Genomic DNA, 16,356 nt, shown 5'->3' with positions numbered 1-16,356 from the left:
CACATTATAGGAGGAGGGTCAAGTAAGCTGGCCATGTCATCATGAGTTTAACCGTGAAAATTGAAAAAAAAAATCCAGAGTTAGAGGATCTAGCAATGTCTGAAGCTAGTGAAATGATCACTGATGATTTATAAGTTTTGAAAGAAAATACCAGTTTTCATAATAAATGCACATTTTGAAGTAAATATTCTAAAAAAAAATCATGCTTACCCTGCTTAGTTAGCCATACTAATCTTATCTACCAGGGGATATTTTTCACAAAGTCACACCAGTGTTGACAATGAACACTGGCAGAATGACACAGACCCTTTAACAGGTCCTGGGTGTGTAAAGCACCGTCTCATTCGCAGGATGCAGCCCACCACAGAGACACAGGCTTACCTTGTATGCTGCATCACTGACGGCCTTGATGTTGGCTTCTCTCCACTTTCCTGGCACCCCACCGATTACCTCACGGTAGTTCACATAGTAGCCCGTAATCTCTGCCCCTCCAGTTGTATCTGGTTGCTTCCATCCAAGAACCATTGAGTCCCGGAAACTTTCAAGACAAGTGATGTCATAGGGTGGAGATGGTGCCGCTGTTGTGATATAAACAGCTCGTAAGAGGAAAATGCACTTACGATTCTGGATACATTCACCATGCCTACCTGGTGTGCCATGCATGAGGGCACTGGTTGTAGTATACAATGGAAATGTGAGATTGAGCTGAAGCTTGGCACCTGACTTGGTGTATGAGAAAAAAACATAGACATTGAGAAAGTGTACTGAAATCACTGAATTGAGTTTTAAAAAACATGTCTGGCAAAATGTTATGTCCTCAAAAAATGGTCTTTTTCCCACAGGAAGAAATATTTTCCTCAAGATGGTTTCGTTTTTATTTGATCTCTGATGACAACAGAATGTGTACGTATCTTGGTTTCTGTCTCTGTTTGCTTATTTGGCATCTCCATACAGTTCCGATGGTTTCATATTCTTGTGCACTTACCCCGAGGCTTTGTGTACACTCCAGTCAGGAAAATATCCTACATCTCAGCTAAATGCACTTTTAAAAACATTCTCTAGCACAAGGCACAATCTGTCCTGTGGCTTCTTCTTGGTAGATACATGTTTATCACAATGTTTTAAAATCACTCCTGTGATTTTAGATTCCTGGTGCGAAAATTATTCACATAGCACAAGATACTATGTAGTGATCATTGCATTGTTAGCTAGAAAACTATCTGAAGGATATTTCAAAACTCCTTGTGTCCATTTACATGGATTTGCTGTTTCCCTTTACATTTGACCACTGAAATGATACTTTTCAATGAAGAAAGATACACTGATAGCAAGAAATCTATCTAGATATGCAATATATCAAGGGAATTTCCAAAGATTTGATTTGTTTGGATTATAAGAGCTACATAAATTATTACATTCCTATTCAAAACAACTTTCAGAATAAAGAAAATCTTTATTCTGATTTCAGAATAAACTTGTTTATCTATCTATCTATCTATCTATCTATCTATCTATCTACCTATCTGTCTATTCCTTTTCTCTCTCAGATCACTTATAAGGATGGACCCTAGAGTGACTATTACATTTCTTCTTAGTTAATGGGATAAATAAGGGTTCAAAGCAAAAAAGTAGAGGAGTTATGAAAGCTGGGGTGGGTTAGAGATGGGAAATAGATAAGAGGCACCTAGAATATATCCACACTTTATGTAACACATTGTCTCCTAGAACACACATGTAACCCATAGCACCAGCCACTCACATTTAGCTTTCTACTAAGCCATCTTCCAGGAGCCCCTTCTGGGAAGAAGTATCATGCCTCACGGAACATAGTTTTCAATGGCTATAATACCATTCCGAACGTTTTGGATCTGCTAAGAACTAGTGATCTGAATGAAGTACGAATGATCACTTAAAAGCCTGAGTTGAACAATGGAAGTTTATAACTCTGTCACTTCATTACGAAATGTTTTCCTCTACATCTTCTGAGCATGAGCATGTCAGAGCTCATGTCAAGACCAATCAGCTTCATACAGCCGGGGTAATCATCAAGTCCTTCCTACCCTCATGTCTAGGACCTAGGGTATCTCCCTGACTAATGTCCCCTCATTCAAAAAGGCCTGTAAACATTTTGCCATGGCTAAGATGAAGAGATAGTGCATAAAAGCCAATCCCACATTTGATTGTGACTTTGACAGTGTATTAGATGAAAGCATGCTGAATGGCCAATAGAAACATAAATTCAGAACCAACAAATGAGGACCGAACACGGATGAAGCATATGATCTGGACAATGAGAGGTGAGGACACTGATGGAGACAGATGAAGAGCTGGACTTGGCAGTTCTCACCTACTGGGTCCTTCTTCTTTTGCGGGGGCTCAGGTTTACTTTGCTCCTTGGGAGCTGCCTTCTGTGATGGCGGGCTGAGCTCCTCCTGAACTGATTCACTTACTGTACTCACTTCCGCCTGGCCCCGGCGGGAAGGGCTACTGGGTGCTGAAGGTTTGTTAGGTTTGCTACTGAGCAAAGCATCTTTTTGAGAGGTTGCTGGGGAGGCTCCATTCACGCCCCCCCCTGAAGTCTGTTAGTCCAGCAGGTGCATCCCTCAGTTGAAGCCACACATCTGGAGACACTCCTCCCCCTACAGTCACCAGACAACAACAGAAACGACGACGTGAGCCAGACCCCGTACGTGTTACTTTTGGATCACAGAACAAACAGAAGCATTAGGACTACAAACAGAGCGGAAAACAATCTTGGTTTAGCAGAATTTACACAAGGGAACATTTCAACGTCTCCATATTTTGAGAAAAAAAAAAGAAACAAGAACAAAACCAAACCACAGACAAAACAGGAACCATTTCTTCTTGCGGAACCAACCCAAAGGGTTTAGTTTATACAGGGAAAAGCAATTCTTGAGAAATGTATGCTCTAATAGTTAAAATAATAGAGAAAGGACCACAAGGTTCACAAGACACAATTTTAAAGATCCTAGCTGTATAGCAGACTCATGACTGTTAGTGCAACAGGAACGAACTGTACCTCCCAACTCCCAAAAGAACATGTCTGCTACTGTCTACTTAAAATAATGTCAAGGAAGAAAACTAATGTTAAATATAGTTGTGGTGGTTGTTGCCCTATTGCTTTGAATTTTGAGACAGGGTCTTGGTATGTAACCCAGGCTGACCTTGAATCCTTAGTCTTCCTGCTTCGGCTTCCCCTGTTGCTATGGTTATAGATATGCATCATTGCGCCTGCCTCATCTTTTCACAGTGGTACTAGGGCTTTACACATCATAACTGTGTGCTTTAATACTGAGTTACATACTCAGTCAAATATTTCTATTAATATAGCATATTACAGATTTTATTTTCTTTTTTTTCTGGATTAGCTGGGTCTCTTCCCCACTCTAGTTAAGATTGGGAGGTATAACACATAGATACATATAATTGCCTTATTAATTATGTTACTCTGTTATTTTGCAAACAGATGAGACATGATTAAGCAACCACATGTGTCTTGCATGAGTTTCAGAGGCTTTATAAGAAGCATGGTAATGTCCTGTTATGAAAAAGAAGCCGAGCTCTGCTGCGGACGAAATGGCTTTTAAGTACAAGATGGCAGAGTTATGCTGATGTACCCCTTCATGGAAGCGGGATGGCCTGCCAGCTCCGGGGATGGAATGAAGTTAGGATGAAGTTTCCTACGGTGGGGGATGTCTGAGGAAACACTGCAGACGCACAGACACTGGTAAGTGATGAAATCTGTAACACACCAGCTATAGAAGGGTCGCTGTCAACTGGAGCCAAGAGAAAGTGACTGTTTAACTGCGGGATCATGGAGTGGAATTAGGAACTTCAAACCATTTATGGACATGATGGAGAATTGGAAAACCCATTCTTCCCTTCGGCCAAATTACAAAGAAGGAGCTTACCGATAGCAGCTTTGACTTCGATAGCTTCCGAATCCTGGGAATATTCACTAAGTCCAGCTGCGTTCACTGCTCTGACCCGGAAGATGTAGCTCTGACCCGTGGCCAATCCATGGCAAGTAAATCTAAAGAGGAGAGAGCTTTCAGAGTCTTTCCGAGGAGGGTGAGGCAAAATGACCAGCAGCTTAACTGAATGGCCCGGCTTTATGAAAGATTCATTTTCAAAAATGAGACCTTCAGGTAACACATGCACCTTAGATAAGAAGGCAGTTTGAGCAATTTTTAAAATTCGCTCTGTCAAAAAACAATTGTCTTGACTTACCTTGAATGTTCATCAGAAAATGTTCAACAGGGAACAATAATACTACCTACCACATACTGATTTTGCATAAAGGTGAGCTATCTAGTCTTTAAGATACAGTAGTAGGTCTGAACAAAGGAAGCACATAGTGAAGAATAGGTGTGTTGACGATATCATGAGTAGTTATTTCAGGTATATACTTAAAATGTAAGGGACTGATAAATCCTGTCACAGACACCTAACCACTACCTTCTTTACGCCAGGGAAGGCATCGTCGCATGAGAAATTACACTGGAATCTGAAATAAAGTGAAAAATAGTTCCCAGAATTACCTCTTGGATATCAAGATCCAACAATACAATACGAATCCATGGTTTCTCCCATTTAAAACCACCATCCTCCTTAACGGCTGTGACAGCTGTACGTAGCATTTCATGAATCAACGTAACATTAAGTCGGCCTTGAAGATTGTAACCCAGGAAATAACGGGTCTGCTAAGACTCTATCCACTCACTGGTTGAGCAGCTGATAAAGCGAGCCGTACTTTTCAGTCTAGCGTCTACTTGGTTGGGTGAATATTATTGAACACCTTAGGGGTGAAGACATCGGAATAGTTATCACGGGTATGAAGATGACTAACAACGGTGTCTGCCCTTCATTGGCTCCTGACTGCCCCAAGATAAGGATGGAATACACGGCTATTTGAGTGAAAGAAATGAATGTCGTGTGGAGCATGTTGCTGTCTTCCTTTATCTGCTGGTCTCCAGCCTCTTGGGGTCCGGTTCCACTGGGAACCCAATCCTCTGGGAGTGTGCAGCCTTTGGAAAGAGCTAAGACGGAAGCTGCCAACAAGCCCATCAGACTCTTCCTAGGGACCACGTCTCAAGTTGGCCCTAAATAAAGCAGGCTCAACTGGCTGAGAAAATAATTCAAAGCAAGACAAACTACTCTCCCCACACTGAAAACAGACAGAGAAAAGGAAAACTATCGGATGCCCTTGTTTGGATGGCGCTTTCCCTCTGCCTGGTCCTGGGCTTGATTACGGTGCTGTGCAGAACTTGGGACATGCTAGTCTTCCATTCTCTGTTCTTTTAAAGATACCATGTTTGGTACAGCCTGTTAGGTCTCACATGCGAAAGTTCAGAGAGGCACAATGGGGAAAGATAATTCAAACAGAAAGAATCAGAAAAGAACATAAAATGAACTACTGAACTTCTGTGTTTCTTTATTTAACACTACAAGTCTTTGTTTCCAAATGTATTACATTCGACATGCTCAGCTTTAAATTCATTTGGCTATTTAAAGTAAATGTGTATATGTGTTCTATATATATATATATATATATATTTATTATGTATACAATATTCTGTCTGTGTGTATGCCTGCAGGCCAGAAGAGGGCACCAGACCCCATTACAGATGGCTGTGAGCCACCATGTGGTTGCTGGGAATTGAACTCAGGACCTTTGGAAGAACGGGCAATGTTCTTAACCTCTGAGCCATCTCTCCAGCCCTGTATATGTGTTCTTAAAAAGATTTTTTTTAACTATATCTATATTCGTGGGTGATGGGAGAGTATGTGTCTGCGTACGGAGGTGAGGCCAGGAGAAACTATCAGACCCCTGGAATTGGAGTTATCAGTGACTGTAAGCCATCCAACATGAGTGCTAGGAACTGAACTTGGGTCCTCTGCAAGAACAGTATACACTTCTGACTGCTTGGTCATCTCTCTAAGCCCATGTGTGTTATTCCTCCACTGGCTGTATGTACTGCATGTGGCTTATAGTAATTCTGGAGCACGTACACACACACACACACACACACACACACACACACACATACACACGCGCGTGCGCACGCACATTACCGTGAGCCCTTCACAGGGTTGTTGTTGCAGGGCTCCCATTTGCCAGAGCCAACCACACTAGACTCGATGTAGTAACCAACTAGTTCTTTGGCATCCTTGGACTCCTCCCAAGAGACCACCACTGAGGTATCTGTATTTCGACTTGGGATGATTTTTCCAGGGGGCTTGGGGATATCTATGTAAAAGAGAAAATGGTGATCAGACTCAAGGTAGTTTAGCATCCTTCTTTCCCATTGCATATGGGCAAGCACACATGCACAAATGTTTACACGTCATGTTAAACATACATTTGCTCTGTTTTATGATGCATTCTGCTCAAAATGTTATTTAGGAAGCATAATCTATGGACACTGAAGACTATATTAGCTGTCAAAATTCATGAAGTTTACTTTGCATAAGCAAAACAACACTATTTTATTCTTGGTTTGGAATTTTCTCTCGCCACAACGTCACAGCCGCTCAGTCCGATGCCACACTTACCAAGTTTGTCCCCTACGATGGTCGCTTCTGTTGCCTCTGAGGGCTCACCGACTCCTGCTGAGTTTGAACAGCGGACGCGGAAGCGGTAAGATTTCCCCTCCGCCAAGTCGAACAGAGCGAAGCGAGGAGACTTCACTGGGAGTTCTGTGTTGACACGTTGCCAGTTTTCTGTCCCCACGTCACACTGCAGCAGGAACAGTGACATCACAGAGGGCCTCACACACACTTACCTGCCAACAACCACTGGGCTGGAGAGGAGGTGTGGAAAAGGATAGCTGAATGCCACGAGCTTCTACATCAGCTGTGGCTTTGAGCCCTTTAGTAAACTGTTTTAACACTTCACTTCACTTGCACATAAACAAATTGGTCAGTCTACTTAAAGAAGTCTTTATTTCAAGGCTAGTTATTTCTCTAGGTCTTAGGGTAGGTCATCATTTCAATGAACTGTTTTCAATACTTCAATTTGTGCGATTTTGCTATGAATGTTATTTTAGTTGAGGTTATAACTCAGGGCATCCTTCGGGTGCACATCTGGCTGCCGCCTCCTCAGAAAGGCCTGGATACATCCCTCCCTTCACCAGTTCAGAAGAGTCCGGTCCTTCTCTCACCACCCTCTAGCCCTTGCCCGGCTAAATATTCTCCAACTATACTGTATGTCACTATTCACACGGTTGTTCATTTGCTTTCTCCTCTACCAGAAAGTCTATTCCATGAGCTCAAGGGACCTCCTTGCTCACTGTCCTGCCTCAGCCCAGAAGGACACTCAAAGTTTCTTCTCTGATTATGGAGATAAAAAGATGCTCCTTCGTGAAATTGTGTCCAAATTTTAGAATAAACCATAAAATATATTTTAAAAACAAATTTAAATATATTGGAAGGTATGGGGCTACATGTACGTCATCTCAGCCCTCAGAAGACTGAAGCAGGAGAATAGCCGTGAGTGTAAAACCACTCTGAGCCGCACAGGGACTTCCGCTGGGATTCTGAGTTAGACTCTGTCAAAAAAAAAGTGAATAAATAAATCTTATCCTTAAAATGACCCCCAGTGACTTGGATGAAGAGGTGAATCACGATTTGGCGGGAGTTAGTCAGCACAGTCATAAGACAAGTCAAAGGCTTTCTCTAACCCTACCATCCAGCTCTGCTCGATATCAGCAAAAGCACAAATTTTGTTGTTCTTGCCTGAGTGTGCTATAGACTAAAAAATCATTTTCAAAATAATCTTCAGAAATCTACATTTTATGACAGGCACAGAGGCTGTCAAAGAAGACACAGAAGTTTGTACTACACTATTCAATGTGACCACTACTGACTTACTGACTTGACATGGGATGTATTCAGTAGCATAGCAGAAGGGACCCAAGGGTCTGATTCCAGTGAGTAATGAGCTGGGTGGCCTTGGAATGTGTGAAACGGGTGCTCTTGACTTCATTGTTATCATCTGTTATAAGGCAAATTTATCAAGGTGAAACTCTAGTGTTCCTGCAAAATATTTCATGATAATGTGTCATTTGTACATGTGATCTGCCCCTAGGAGTGATGAAATTGTCCCACATCTTTATATTCTTGACATACCTCCTCAGGGGAATGCATAAGTAATCATTAATCATTTTTACTTTCATAATAAAAACAATAGCTACTTTCTCTGTGCTATGGATGTTGTAAGCCATCATAACTTTAGCCCTCTCAGCTGCACTCCCACCGTTCTTGAGAGGAGCAGATTTCAGCTTTGGAAGCAGTTCAAATAATGCAGGTAGAGTGCCTCTTAGTTCAAATGCGTGGAACCACAAGTATGTGTGTGCGCGTGTGCGCGTGCGCGCGTGTGTGAAAAAAATCTACATATACTTTACTATTTAAGTATCCCCAATCCAGAATCCAAATCATTTTGAGTGCCTTGTTGGATATTGAATTTGGATTTTTTAAATTACAAATGTTCACCCTATAGCTGGATTTATGGCCCTATGCCAAGATTATTCATGTTCAAATCTTACTTCTGCCTTGTACCTACTGTGCAATCTGAAGAGAAGTATAAATCACATCAATTATTCAGTTTCCTTATCTATAAAAGAGGTATAATGAAAACAAAAGTATGACCCTAACAGGGTTTCTTTTAAGAATTAGATAGGTTAACTAAACGCACAGTCCAGTGATGGCCTCTGGCAAACACCTCTTATTTTCATTTCCATAGATAGAAGCAGCACTAGAAAGTAACACCGCCTTGTGCCTGACATAACCAGATTTTTGAAAGGGAAATGAGAGAAAGTATCCAAGATGTGAAATATCTGAGGGAAAAGTTGGGGGCTGAAAAGAACACATTAGGATAGGGGAGTTTAAAAGGAAGACCCTGATTCACCCAGTTCTTTCACTATTGAGACCCTTAGTTTCAACCATCTTAGGAATCACAGGCATGACTTCAATGTTTGACTATAAGCCTGTATCGCGACAGACCAGTTCACAGTTTATGCACAAATCCCAGGTGAAAGTTCCAGCAAACGTAAGCACAGGAGATAATACTGTGCTGTATAAACATTCTAGGTGGGCGAAAAACATGCCAGTAGGTGAACCTCTGCAAATACTAACACCTCATAAATGGTTCATCAGAAATAATTAGACTCACAGTAGAATTGCTGGATATTTAGAGAATTCTGTAATTGCATCCTAGGCCTCTTAACATGGTCTGCATCCTTATTTCTCCAGCATCCTGGATGCTGTAAGAGTAGAAAACACCCTGTGCAGCTTCTCCATAAAATGTCATACTCTTACATATTATCTTCTCTTCCATTCAACTGTGATGTGGGATGTCCTGTATATGTGTTGCTTTTACTGGTTGATGAATAAAGCTGTTTCAGCCAATGGCTTAGCATAGGAAAGCCAAGCAGGAAATCCGAGAAGAGATAGATATATATAGAGAGTAGGCTAAGCCAAGCAGACACCAGTCAGATGCCAAGGAAACAAGACATGAAGAAAATGAGGCAATGCCATGGCCACATGGCAGTACACAGACTAATAGAAATTGGTAAACTTAGGATGTAAGAGTTAGCTAGAAATATACCTGAACCATTGGCCAAACAGTGTTGTAATTAATACAGTTCTTTGTGATTATTCAGGTCTGGGGGACTGGGAAATGAAAGTGCAGTCTTTGTATACAAATGGTGTTCAAACGTTTCCACATAAAGCCTGAGAAAGCTTTAAAAAAAAAGGTGGGGAGGGGAGGGAATTCTAGACAAAACAACAACAACAACAACAACAAAAACAGAGTTAAGCATGGCTTCTTGGTAGCAGCATTGTCTCGGGTAGGCTCTGTTTGCTAGAGGCAAGCAGAGTCATGGCTTCTTTAAGAGAGGCTTCCTGACAGCATTAGTGGTAAAAACCTCACAGCTCTTTTAAGAGGTTCTGTCACCACAAGTACTTAAATGGTGTTTATGAGCAGCTGGCATCAGGCTTCTTGGTGGTGGCATGAACCTAGAAACTCCACAGAATTGTGGCAACAAATCTGGCTCCTGCCAATACCTCTGCCATAAAGCTAGACTCTCAAAAAAGTAAGAAATGAGGCAGAGCCAGCCACAAAAGCTGCAGCTTTACTCCTAGCCAGATTGCTAAACAGACTAAAGACTCATGTGGTCAAAAAAGATAGAGATATACAGTAAAGACAAATTCAGACAGAAAAAAAAACTCTAAACGGTTTACAATGTGTTTAAAAAATATACGTAGACTTGGAAAAGAAAAGAACAAAAGAAATAGAGTAGTTGGGTGTGATGGTGCACGCCTTTAATCCCAGTAATTGGGAGGCAGAGGCAGGTGAGTCTCTGTGAGTTCAAGGACAGCCTGGTTTACAGAGTGAGATCTAGGACAACCAAAGATACACAATAAAACCCTGTTTCCCAAATCAAAAATTAAAAAATAAAGTAAAAGAAACAGAGCGAAAATATAAGAAAGCCATGTAAAGATGGAAAATACACAAAGAGAAAGAGTCTGGAACACACACACACACACACACACACACACACATATGTGTCTGAGAATGAGCTAACTACAGAAAGACATTTCATTGTATGGGCTGCTAAGCCAAAACAACAATATATATTTTAAAGATATCTTGACTTCAAAATTTAGGTCTAAGGACATGTTACTTTGGAAAAGAGGTTCTGCTTTTGTTCCCACAGAGATTAGAAAGCTGTGTATTCCTTATTGGCTAACATGGTTTGACCAAATAAGACTCCCTGAAGCGATGGCCTAGGTGGTCCAACATCCATGACAGTTTTAGGACTGCTGGTTGAAATGGACCAACCACACAAGATACCCCATGAAAGACCTGATTAGCAGCACCCCCAATCATCAGGAAGTAGTATAAAAACCTACAAATTCCCAAATATTGTTTATAAATGTTTATTTTCATTTAAAGGGTTTGATTATAAATGATTAATGGGTACAGTCAAGGTCTTTCTAAAGAAAAAAATGGGAATATGATATAGAAATGAACACTACTGCATTGGTATGGACTTTGGTTTATTGATACAAATTTAAGGTCAATTTTGCTATATGTATATTTCTACTCTTGTTTAAGGTATTATGTTTATACAGCTCATTAAAAATGTAATATATAATTAAAAACTATGAATTAATAGATAGTCATCTATAAAAGTCAAACCTGTAGTCGTGCTAGTTAAGTTTTCTAGATGTAAAGAGATATATTTCAGATGGATAGATATTCTTCAAACTTTTCAAAGACCTACAGAATACGGCATTTAAAATATTTTTAAAACTTGGGCTTTTCTCAACAGTGAGGCATGTCTGCTTCTGGCAACACCAATTACTTTAGAGAGGTTGATGGGAATTGAAGAAACTTGTTATGGAATTTGCCTTCAATGCTAACCATTTGGGTAAGAAACTGTTCTTGCTTGGGCTGCTTGATGGTATGCTACATGAACTGGACATGCAGGACCCACAGAAAAGTGACTGCTTAACTTTCCAAAAGACAGAATGGTCTTTTAGGGTTCCTGCTTTACAGAAGAAACTGCCAGACATTCTGTAGGACACAGAAGAAAGCAACTGACAAACTTTGCCAGTACAAGGCAGAACTGATCTTCAAATTTCCTGCTTCACTGAAAAGTCTTCCAGATACTATGGGCCTTTGGTTGAAGATGGAAGCCCCAATGTTACAAAAGAACTTTGGGTGAGTGTCCAAGCAGTGAGATGTCTCTGTCATTTTTAGAGTTTTGAAAGCTGCTTACAATGCACTTTCTGTTTACGTAGGTAATATTATATCCTTCTGGGGTCTTTGATGGAGTTGAAGACTCCATCAAATTATATAATTATAGTTTTCATTAGTTATGGTAAAAGATAAATTAGATATAAAACTTTAGACTCACAAAGATGATAGAGTATTTTCCTTAATTTGCCAAATGTAAAGGGACTAAATATTATAACTATAATTCTTGCTTGATAACTGTTTTGTATATGCAATTTTACTATGTTAAAGTTAAAACATTCCTTTTTAATTAGATAGAAAAGATGAGATGATGTGGGATGTCCTTCTGTATATGTGTTTAATGGTTGATGAATAAAGCTGTTTTGGCCAATAGTTTAGCAGAGTAAAGCCAGGAGGGAAATCCATATAGAGATATAGAGAGAGAGTAGGCCAAATCAAGCAGACACCAGTCAGCTGACAAGGAAGGAAGAGATGTAGAAAATGAGGTAAATGCCATGGCACATGGCAATACATAGAATAATAGAAATAGGTTAATTTAAGATGTAAGAGTTAGTTAGAAATATGCCTGAGGCTTTAGTCAAACAGTGTTGTAATCAATATAGTTTCTGTGTGATTATTCAGGTCTGGGTAGCTAGGGAATGAAAGTACAGTCTCTGTTTACACAACTGAGCAGGCTGATAGGAAAAAATGTTCAATTGTTTAATGATAAATGATATGTACTTTGATCTGGGGAAGTTAGAGACTTTTCAAAATTCAGGTTGATGTGACCAAAGGAAATGGTCAACAGAAGCCAGCACTGACTCATCTGAAGCACATGTCTGAGTGGGTTGTTATGCGTCATTATGTTAGCAAAATGGTAATTACTGTCACAGAGTTAATTCAGAGCCTTTTCCTGTAGAGTGTGTCAAAGAAATGCAGTGGGCATGGGTGTGTATTAAATTTACCAGAAATGTACATTTAGCTATTACTCTATCATTGCTTCTATTAAAATAGAAAAAGGTTTAGGGTAATAACAAACATTTTATTTGGGGATAACATTTAGAAAATTGGAAACTAAAAATATAATTTTAGATTTCATAAAACCAGACCCTTGGAAGATTTCTAGTCTTTGTTACATGGGAAAGCAGTCATAAACTTATTGTTTACAATTTCCTGCAGATAAGAAAGAAGCAAGACATCGATCTCAGGAATATCAGACAAATGTTCACCACCAAAAAAATTAATAACGGAAAATCACGGACAATAACATGTTAATCTGGTGTAATTCTTTTTTCTTTTCTTTCTTTCGTTTTTTGTTCGTTTTGTTTTCGTTTTGTTTCGAGACAGGGTTTCTCTGTGAAACAATCCTGGCTGTCTTGGAACTCACTCTCTACACCAGGCTGGCTTTGAACCACAGAGATCCACCTGCTTCTGCCTCCCAAGTGCTTGGATTAAAGGTGTGGACCACCACCTCCTGGCACTCTAGTGTAATTCTTAAGATCCACAAGTTTGAGATAAATAAAAGGCTATTAAGATATTTGCATACTTTACTAGTGAGAAGGCTCAGTCAGAAAGGCAACTGCCACCAAGCCTAACGACCTAATTATGATCCTGAGACCCACATGGAAAAAGGAGAAAATCAACTTTCATAGTTTGACGTCTGAAACATGTGATGCCATGGGCAAACTGTATGCATGTGTGCATGCATGCACATGTGTGTGTGTGCATGTGTGTGTATGCATGTGTGTGTGTGCATGTGTGTATGCATGTGTGTGTGTGTGTACACACAAAGATATCTCTATATAAATTGCATATTGGGAAATCCACACATACTTGGGTTAATCAACACTGTGGTGGAGTGGGCAGGGGTCTCATGGTACCCATTAGCTTATGGTTGACATTTATGACATAAAAATAACATTTTATTCAGTGCAGTATCCACTGATAAGGCCCCTCTGTTCCTACAAACAATTCCTCAACTGTCCTCCTGTAAGCAACACTAGTGAAACCCACTGATTACCAAAAACTCAAACAACAATAATAACAAAACCTCCAAAAAACAAAACTAGACAAGAAAATAGAAGGGGGAAAAATGAGGGGTCAGTGGGAGAAGAAAGGGAAAAGAGAAAATATGAGTTGCACAAAAATGTCATAATGGAAGTCATTATTATTCATAATTAATATATGTTACTACACTTCTGAAGTTTGTATATTGGCCGAGCCTGGTGGCACAAGCCTGTAATCATAGCCACTTAGGGGGCAGCGATAAGATCTCAAAAGTGGGAAGTCTGTCAGAGCAGTGGTCTGCTGTGTATGAACCCTGGGTTCAGTCCCAGTGCTTAAAACACATGATATCTGCACCCTGTTTTTATATTGTCACCTAATCTGTAGATAGATGTCTCCATAAACCTATATTCCTCAGAAATGGATCCTCTCACAGTAACTGTAAGGGAAGGTAACCTAACAGTTATTCTGAAATTGAATAATCAGAATAATCCAGATGAAAGAAAAAACTGAATTCCAAATATTTTATATAAAAAAAACTTTTTATGTAATTATGCAAAGATGAAACTTAAAGCATAAGCACTAATCTCATTTTTGTTAACAATAGCACATTACTCTGAATAATCACACAAACGTTTTTACAGATCAGACAAAAACACCATCTCAATTAAATCCTGATCTCATTTTTGTGGCAGTGGGCATTGAGGCAAAGGCATCACAAATCCTAGGCAAACGCTTGGTCAAGAAGGGACTTGGAGCTTCATGTTAAACAAATTCTTAAATATCCTCTCAGAAGGAGGATTCTGTACCACGCGGTCTGGGTTCTCACGTGTCTCTGTGCTGGCTGCACAACCACTTCCTTCGGTAATGCCCTGGCCAGCTCTGGGCACTTCCCCACTAGCCGCTCACAGATGCTCCCCAGACCCCTTTGGATACGGCTACACAGCTGGCTCCCGCATCATCCTCGCCCAGCTCATTTCACTGTATGCTGTCCTCTAAAAGACACGATTATATCCCCAGCACGGTTATAAGACATGTGGGGGAAAGAATTCTCCAGCATCTCAGACCGCTTCGTCACCCAGCCCCGATCTATTGTGTATGAGGAATACGGCTTCACGGTGGCGTGTGGAGCCTTGTTGTCGTCACCTCGCCCTCCTGTTTGGAAGCAGTACAACTTCTCTATTCCTCTTGCCCTCATCATGTTTCATCGTTCTGACAGAAGGACCAGTAAACAGACAGCCATCACTAGAGCTGTTCCATCACAAGAGAGACGGGGGCTGCTCTAGAGAACGCCGCCATATAGGCAAGCTATAGCGCAGGAACATGAGGGAGTCTCGCGGCACCATGATGAGGTTCTATGTGTTATTTATATTTTCAACAGAGACAGTTCATAATCTATGTGAATTTAAAGAGTTTGGTTATTCCTGCTGCTGCTCCATTGTTATCAGAAATTAATAGGAGGTAGCATAGGGGATAATGCCGGGGTCTTACCTTTTCTACAAAATACATAATGCCCTCGTGACCGCGCTGGCCAGGGGGTTTCCAGCTCAGCACTACGTAGCTCCGGGTGGCCTCAGTGACAGAGAGGTCTGTGGGGGGTCCAGGAATGACACCCTCTGAAAAACAACAAGGTAAAGTGAGGTGCACATATTCAGGGGAGCCAGAGACACATGGAGAGCCACAAGTGCCTCTCTCTTCCTGGCTCCACAGTGTAAGGAAACCTTATCTATAATAATAATAATAAATAATTCATTCATTTGGCTATTCAGATGCCACTGTGCATAGTATACAGACAGACCAAGGGAACCTGGGACTGGACTTGTCTTTATATGATTTACCGCTAAACTGATGAAGAAAGAAATTGAACCATGCAAAGAAGTGTGTGTTTGGTTCCAAAGTACATAAAGGAAAAACTGAAGTCTAGAGTGGACCACGAGGTGGTGGGGTTGATTTCCGTGCCAAGGTCAAAAGTGTGGGAGTCACATGGTATCCTCTGGATCTGCCTCACAATTACGACATCTTCATTAGAAAAATGTCTTCCCTGCCTTCCTCTTCTTCCCTCATTCCCTTCTTCCATCCCCTCTGCAACAGCTGAATTCCCTGCCACTTTGAAAAGATTTGTTTCCTCAAAAAAAAAATGCTCAAAGGCATTTCTACAAATTTAAAAATATACAGCATCAAACAATATAAACTCAAAATACCTGGTATTAACTAAAAGAGAGAAAAAAAAGTGTGTATAGAAAGCAAGAAAATAAAGCCTATATTATGGGGAAGGATCATTAGTAACAAACCCATAAATGCCACAGGTGACAGAATTAGTAGCATCTGTGATAATTGGGAGACAAGGACACGGAAGCAGCTACAAACATAAACCATGGTTATAGACATTCCACATGGTCAAGAAGGTGAAAACTGGGGGGACACACCACCAAGGAGCTGAGAACCAATTTCAGTGGCCTCAAGTGGCGCATAACCGAAACTCCTAGTAGAGGAGAGAGAGAGAGGAATCCACTAAAAACAAAGAACAACAGTGGAACCTCCTCAGAACAGAGGACAGCTAGAAACCCACAGACCCGAGAAGCACAATA

The 16,356-nt window shown here is 40.6% G+C and overlaps 1 protein-coding gene across 1 annotated transcript in view; it reads right to left on the bottom strand.

The window, feature by feature from the left end:
- Myom1 (myomesin 1) overlaps positions 1–16,356 on the bottom strand; it is a 126,816-nt gene that overhangs the window by 52,902 nt on the left and 57,558 nt on the right. Inside the window, exons 14-18 of the mRNA XM_075955986.1 lie at positions 15,260–15,384; positions 6,577–6,760; positions 6,097–6,271; positions 3,933–4,054; positions 382–578 (exon numbers count right to left, since the gene is read on the bottom strand). Coding sequence (XP_075812101.1) covers positions 382–578; positions 3,933–4,054; positions 6,097–6,271; positions 6,577–6,760; positions 15,260–15,384 — 803 coding nt within the window. The remainder of the gene's footprint in view (positions 1–381; positions 579–3,932; positions 4,055–6,096; positions 6,272–6,576; positions 6,761–15,259; positions 15,385–16,356) is intronic.

This window comes from Microtus pennsylvanicus, chromosome 22, assembly GCF_037038515.1.
Source record: "Microtus pennsylvanicus isolate mMicPen1 chromosome 22, mMicPen1.hap1, whole genome shotgun sequence".
In the NCBI taxonomy this organism is placed as follows: Eukaryota; Metazoa; Chordata; class Mammalia; order Rodentia; family Cricetidae; genus Microtus; species Microtus pennsylvanicus.
This window is presented reverse-complemented; position numbering and strand designations above follow the sequence as displayed.